General features: G+C 39.4%; 1 protein-coding gene across 1 annotated transcript; it reads right to left on the reverse strand.

Moving 5' to 3' along the window:
- Positions 1–314: 314 nt before the first annotated feature.
- Positions 315–5,950, reverse strand: LOC102895822 (HLA class II histocompatibility antigen, DQ alpha 2 chain). Its single transcript, XM_006907421.2, has 5 exons — positions 5,731–5,950; positions 1,927–2,175; positions 1,186–1,467; positions 780–941; positions 315–628 (listed from the first exon to the last, which is right to left on the reverse strand). Exons 1-4 carry the CDS (start codon positions 5,810–5,812, stop codon positions 787–789), a joined length of 768 nt encoding a protein of 255 aa, XP_006907483.1. The 5' UTR covers positions 5,813–5,950; the 3' UTR covers positions 315–628; positions 780–786.
- Between the last annotated feature and the right edge of the window lie 1,548 nt (positions 5,951–7,498).

Raw genomic sequence — 7,498 nt, forward strand, 5'->3', positions numbered from 1 at the left:
ATATTAAAATAAATACAGATTTATTTCTTGGTTTTTGTATTTCTCCTATAAAAAATATACATCAAGCACAGAGGGTGCATATTACTTTCATTGATATCTGAATTGAGGGTGGGTGGCAGCGGCCAAAGTTGGGAATACAAGGAAGAGAGAAATATTAACCTCAGCTAAGGTATCAAAATGTAGTCAGATTATGCTTATTTTCTCTTGTGTTTCTAGGCATGAAACATGACCTTAGAAATGAGATTAAATGGGCCTGAAGCATAAAGGGCCTTGGCCCTAGTCAATTCTGAGATAAAAGACAGGAAAATCTTCAGTAAAGATCTCATAAAGGGGATTTATTGCTTCCATGGAGATATTAGCTCAGAGTCACCGAGGAATCAGATGTGATACCCTGAGAATCCCATAATAGGTAACAATTGAGAAAGTAACAAAAAATTCAGGAGGTTGAGGGAGAATTCTGAGGGGTATGTGAGATCTGAGGGGGATGTAGCACTTTTAGCACCAGAGATCGTTCTGGGTGCAGAGGAGGAGTGTTAGGAGGAAAGAAGGAATATGATGAACTTGGCCAGAAAATAGTGCTGGTCATCTAGCATATCCACTTTTCTGCTCTTGTAGATGGGCAATGTACCTGCAATAGGACAGACATGGAATCAGTGGGTCCCAGGGGCCTTCTGTGCCATCATTATGACATTTCCCAATTCTACAACTTTTCAATCACATTTGTTTTCACAACCTCCTCCCACTTTCCTTCCTCCTGCTTTTTAAATCTGAATCCTTACCTTCTTTTCATAATGGCCCTTGGGATCTGGAGGTACCACCTGAGCGCAGGCCTTGGACAATAAAGACAGTGCCCATCACGATGCCCACGAGGCCCATGGTCAATCCCAGGGCACAGATCACAGTCTCTGTCAGCTCTGACACAGGAGTTGGGATCTCAGGCTCTGTGAAAGTGAAGTTGTGGAGGTCGGAATACAGACTGTCCTTGAGCATGTACATAGGATACAACAGGGAGAGGTAAATTCTACAAAGACTTAGGGTATGGAGCTTAGAGAGGACTGTGAAGTCTATCATTAGAAACTTTTGAAATGTTAAGTTTAGGGCCATGAGATTTAGGGGATAATAGGCAGGATATTCTGACTCGACAAAGAAAAGCAGACACCAAAAGTGAGGGGAACTCATACATACCCCAGTGTTTCAGAAGTGGCTTGTCCAGGCCCCAGTGCTCCACCTTGCAGTCATAAATATTGTCAGCAGAAGGGAGAAAAGTGAGGTAACTGATCTTAAAGAAGGAATGATCATTCTTGGAGAGGAAGCTGGTCTCAGAAACACCTTCTGTGACTGAGTGCCCATTGTTCAACCATGTGATGTTGATCACAGGAGGGAAGATGTTATCCACAAGACAGATGAGTATGTTGGGGTGACTCAACATCACAGGAGACTTGGGAAACACAGTCACCTCAGGAATTTCTATAGTGAAGAAATAACAGATATGAATTGCAAACAGCTCTGTCCTGAAGTTCTGCATTGCATCCCGGAGGAGCCCTCCCACCAACATTCCCCCACCTGATAGTGGAAGAGCTCTTGTTTCCCTTCTGTTCGTTAGCCACTGTACATTACCTGTGCTTTATCCCTGTCCCCTGTTCTCTGCGGACCTGCTTCTTAAAGCACGACATTTATGGAGCTGTCCTTGAAGGACACAAGGGTTGAAATATGGGAGTAAGAATCCTTGTATTACATGGAAATATGTGATTTGTAAGAAGGGAGAGGATGGGGGTTTAGCAGTTATCATGAGAAAATTTGGAGACTCTTTAGAAAGAAGAGAGTTTTATAGAGTAGTGAAGGATATCTATCCCTAGGGAAGAAGGGAGTGAGACCTGGTATGTAGGGCTACACTCATTAAAGAAAGCCAGAACGGTGAACACGTACTTATGGGAGCAGCGGTAGAGTTGGAGCGTTTAATCATGATGTCCAAGTTGTGTTTTCCTATAGCTATATTTCTCAGTGCACCCTGCGGGTCAAAACTTGTAAATTCACCAAACTCAGGCAGCCGCCAGACGGTCTCCTGCTTCTCCAGGTTCACGTAGAACTCTTCGTCTCCATCAAATTCATGGGTGTACTGGCCAGAGGGACCGTAAGACTGGTAGACATTTATGCCGTAGGAGGCAACATGGTCAGCTGATGAGTGAGGGTGAGGAGCAGGAAGGTGGAAAATAGAGGGAGAGAAAAGGGCCTTATTAGACAAAATGACAGAAGAAACTGACTTTCAAACATTGTAGGCTTCATCTCAGGCATAGTCTTTAGACAAAATTCTCAGCACCTGTTCCTCCTCTTAATACTGGTAGTTATCCTGTTAGAATCAAGCCTATCTTTCCACTATACCACATGCTCCAAACTGAATTATGTTTACGTATGTTAGGCACAGGCACACTACTACAATAATGTAACATTCAAAATCCAGGGTCCTATTCCTATCCATGAGCCTGGATCATAGCCAGACCGGGGGCCAGGCAGGCCCCACAAATACCTTTATCTTCTACTTATATAAATCCAGTTGGGTAAGTTCTTTTTTACATGCTCTCAAAAGCTCCAATACTTGCACCGACGGCAGTATAAGGACTTATGTCATCCAGTGCTACCTACTGAGAGCAGATTTTTGCAGATCTTATTTACTGCTATTCCCTGCATGCCTAGCTCAGTATCTGGCACATCGTAGGCTTATGATAAATATTGTAATGGGATGAAACAAGGAATGAATAATCATGGTATTAACTTTCTTTCCTAAGGATTCAGTTTACTTCCATCTACTTCCTAAGTTTTATCGCTCACTTAATTCCTTCACTAGTTAATAACACATTTATTATGGTTCCTTTCCCCTCAGGACTGGCTCAGAGTAGAACATGGGATTCCTTCCTCTGTTTTTTTTTTTAAAAAATAAAAAAAGCACATAGATCTTATTATTTTAAAAGAATTTCCTCTATTTAGAGCATAAGAAAGAGTATAAGGACAGCAACAATATTACAAAATACATAAAAAATAAACAATGTTTCTAAGATCTCTGTTTTAGTGATCCTAAGAGGAGAGCATCTGATTCTCTCTGAAATAAAAAATAAAAACTTTACTAGATTTTGGATTTTTGTTATTCTTCACCTTTCTTTATTTTTTTTTTTCTTGAAAGACATTACTAAACCTATCCTTTTTTTTTTTTTTTTTTGACTCAACACTTACATTTGTTGAGGACTCATGGTAAACTATGGCCTTTTCCTTGAATGAATAAGGTATTTATCTGAGGATGCCAAAGCAAATTGGCAGCCATTGCACTATGACTCTGCTCAAGTGAGCCTAACTGGACAATTTTGTGAAGATACATAAAAGCCTTTTCGTCTTTCCTGCCTTCCTCACTTACTGAGTATCAACAAGATTTCAGACACTGCAGAAGATGAGGAGCAAAACACCAATCATGCATGGTCTCTGCCATTAAGGAGTTTATTGAATAATGGGAGAGTCAGGTGAGTAAAGGAGCCATTGTGGTATACTGTGATAAGTTCTGTGAAAGGGAGTATCTGACATCCTCTACATATACCTCATCTGCCAGTCAAACTGAACGTTATCCTTTCATGTTTCTTAGTCTTTACAGGAGTCTGTTTTTCTTCCTGAAATTATCTTTTAGAATTTCCTGGACACATCAAGCTCATTCTTGAAGTTTCTGCTTTTTAGCTAAGTTCTCTCATTAAAAATATTTTGACTGCATTATGACCTCCAATGCCTTCATTCAAATGTCCTGCTCTACAAGTTTATCTATTCCTCATCCCTATCCAGCATGACTCCTTTGGCTGATTACTTAAAAGGCCCTCCAACAAAGCTTCCCTATCCTTGCAATGAATCTTCTTGACTCCTTTTCAAACATGAATATATGCAATTATTCTTTTCATCTGGTACTTGTCCTGGGCTGCCAGTTGTTGCTAAAGAACATCACACTGCTGGGCCAACTGAACCAATTCACTTTTATGGTTTCAGCCTCACTGGGTTCACTATCCTACTCAGCAACGGTCCTTCTGTTTTCCTGCTTCATATTCTTCTTATCGCTAATCTGTGCATCCTCTAGGGGACAGATAACATGTTTTTTCATCTTTGAATCCCCAACACTTAGCTTGCTATGTGCTCAAAAATTTTATATTAAAAGTCAGTTGTTATTCTTGAGGACCACAGAGATTTTTGGGGGAAGACTGATAGACACAAAGGTAGCAGAATCCTATGAAAGTTAGACTCAGCAGTGACCAGGGCTATATTATGACTTGTGAGCCCTAAACACTGTTGCTTAGGTGAGCCTTTTTTTCATAAAAATATTAAAAGTTATATTTTATGACCACGTTGGTATAAAAAATATAATCCAAGCTAAGTTAAAAGTTTCTTCCACTCTATAAGTTCACTTTTTCTTCTAATTTTAAAAGAAATTAAAACATGTGGCCTTACAGACATTGCAGGCCCTTGACCCTGTGCCCACTGTGGTTAATAGATAAGTCAAGCCTGACTAGGGCACTATGGTGTGACATTGAAAAAAGGAAATTTGGATGTGCTCTGGAGAAGCAGGTAAAACTGCTACCAGACAAAGTTATAACAGGAGCAGCCATGGTTAATAAAGTCTCTGAAGATCAGAGTAACTTCCATTCCACTTCCCTTTTGAGCTATTAGGCTTTTCTATTTTGGTTTTTACTAACCCATTCTTCATGTCAATAAAACAACAGGAAAAGAGCCAGGGAATGATCCTGGCAAGAAAGGAGGAAAAATGAATGTAGGAAGAGAAGGTGGAAAGGGGTGGACAACAAAGGTAGAGGGGCCCAGGGGACCTATTTATAACTCTGTGCTTGCTCATTCTTCCTTAGATGAAGTGAAAAACAGGTAATTCGGGCTGACGATTTGAGACTAATATAATTTAATTCGCCAAGTTTTTCATCATAAAGATCTCAAATTTAAAATAAAAATAAAGATATCCCCTACTTTGTTAAAGAAAAAATTATGAAGCCATACCTATAATAGTAATAACTTAAAAATAAGAATGATCATTGACATTTATATTTCTTTATTACTTGGAAGCCACATCTGTATACCTATATTACTTGATTTTTTGTGAGGTGACACATATGAGGTAACTGAAATTAAGTGAGGGCCATGTGGCAAGATGACTTGTCTAAAGGCATGTAGCCAGCTGGGTTCACTTACCCATTCCCTACTTGTGCCAGTTCCTGGCATGAAAATATATGTAAATCTGAGACAAAGAAAAGGACACCCTTCTTTATATCTACATAGTATACATAATTCATGGAACTATTTACCCCAAGATGAACTACAGGAGAAATATATAAAAAGCTCTGGTGGAAATTTGGAAGCAATAGTTTATGAAGTTTTAATAACAAACATCCACTCGTGAAAACATTCCTAATCTTGAGGCAATCATGAATAAATGTCATAGAGCCCTCCAGGTTATATTTACTGGATCTGATATTAGAAACAAAATATTGTCCTTAGTGAAGTGTGCAATAACACAGGTAGCAGGGAAAGTGGGTTGAGACTCTGGTTTCCTGAAGGAAGAACGACCGTAATTTTTGGATCTGCTTAATACTGAGAACACCTTCGAGGAGGCTCTACTATTTCTATGCCGATCTTTATCTTTTTTCTCCCTTCAATTCCCTGTATCCCAAGTCTAGTCCCCCGACCCCTGAACTGTGCACTCACCCACAATGTCTTCACTTCCACAGGGGCTCATCAGGGTGATCAGGGTGAGGGCCCCTAGAATCAGAGCTCTGTTTAGGATCATCCTCTTTTCAAGGTGGTCTCAGCAGCTGCTGTTATGAGTTGTAGAGCAATGGTGAGGACCAAGCTGAGAAGAAAATCTAAAGACACAGAAACCAAACCCAGTCTGATCAGATTCTGGCCAATCAGAAAAATCTCCTATGATGACACCTTAGTTGCCGGTTGAAGATTTTCTACTAAGAGGCCAGGCAGGCATTAGGGAATCCCCTAGTTCCGGTGCAGCCTCCACTCAGAGTGACCTGAGTGAGTTTTCTATGAAAGGAGGAGGGGTATTAAATTAGAATCTCATCACATGTGTGTAAGCCTGCTGGTGGCAAGAGGGCTGGGAATTTCTGAGAAGCCACATGGATAGATAAGGTCATCCCTAATACGGTGTCCTTCAGGATTTTCTGGGTTACATCCTCCAAGAATTTTCCCCTGAACTGAACACCTTCCTGGCAGTTTCTACCCGCCCCCACACCTACTTTACCTTGGGTTAACTGTGTTCCTTTTTGCTTTCATAGTGCACATAGAATTCTCTAACCTTTTTTTTTTTCTTTAGTTTTAAAGCCAGTATCTTATTTAATAGAGGAACACCTGTCATTGCTACAAAGACCTGGAATAAAGCAAGAACGCTCTTTTAACTGTTTTTGTTTGATTATATAAAGACTATTATTTTTTATTTTTTCTCTTTAACTATTTTCCCCCCAGCTTTAATGAAATATAATAGACAATTCGTTGCTCATATTTCCATTGTGTAATTCAATGAGGTTTTTTTTCTTTCAATTATAGTTGGCATACAATAATATATTAGTTTCAATTGTCCAGCATAGTGATTAGAGCTCAAGTGATCACCACACTAAATCTAATACCCCTCTTCCCCCTTACGTATTTATTACAACATTGTTAACTATTTTTCTTATACTACACTTTCTATCTCAATGACTCTTTTGTAACTGTCCATTTGTATTTATTAATCCCGTACCACTTTTTCATCATCCCTCCAAACTTCTTCTGTCTAGTAGCCCTCAAAATATTATCTGTACCTATGAGATTGTTTTCATTTTTGTTGTTGTTGTTATTTTGTTCTTTCATTTTTGTTATTGTTATTTTGTTTTTTAGATTCCACATGTATGTGAAATCATGTGATATTTTCCTTTGTTTCTCTGACTTACTTCATTCAGAATAATACTCTCTAGGTCCATCAAGGCAATATCTTTTGCCTTCCCCTTCCTTTTAGTCTGTGTGTGTCTTTTAATCTGAAGCGAGTCTCTTGTAGGCAGCATGTGTAGGGGTCTTGTTTTCTTATCCATTCAGCTACCCTATCTTTTGGTTGGAGCACTTAATTCTTTTCCACTTGAGGTACTTGTTGATAGGAATGTAGTTATTACCATCTTTACTCCTGTTTTTGATACATGTTTTTTCTTCTCAAAGAAGTCCCTCCAACAATTCCTGTAATACTGGCTTGGTGACGATAAATTCCTTGAGCTTATTTTTATCTGGGAGGCTCTTCATCTATCTTTCGACTCTAAGTGATAGCTTTGCTGGATAAAGTATTCTTGGTTGTAGATCCTGGGTTTTCATCACATCGAGTATTTTGTGCCAAACCCTTCTGTCCTGCATGGTTTCTTTTGAGAAATCAGCTGCCAGTCTTATGGGTGCTCCCTTGTAGGTAACTAACTGCTTTTGTCTTGCTGCTTTTAAGATTTTC

Source organism: Pteropus alecto, unplaced genomic scaffold, assembly GCF_000325575.1.
Source record: "Pteropus alecto unplaced genomic scaffold, ASM32557v1 scaffold202, whole genome shotgun sequence".
Taxonomy (NCBI): domain Eukaryota; kingdom Metazoa; phylum Chordata; class Mammalia; order Chiroptera; family Pteropodidae; genus Pteropus; species Pteropus alecto.

Coding starts and splice junctions, on each gene's coding strand:
- LOC102895822 (XM_006907421.2), bottom strand. CDS start 5,812: ATGATCCTAAACAGAGCTCTGATTCTAGGGGCCCTCACCCTGATCACC. Junction 2,176..5,730: donor TGGAAGTGAAGACATTGTGG/GTGAGTGCACAG, acceptor CTCACTCATCAG/CTGACCATGTTGCCTCCTAC. Junction 1,468..1,926: donor CTCTACCGCTGCTCCCATAA/GTACGTGTTCAC, acceptor TCTTCACTATAG/AAATTCCTGAGGTGACTGTG.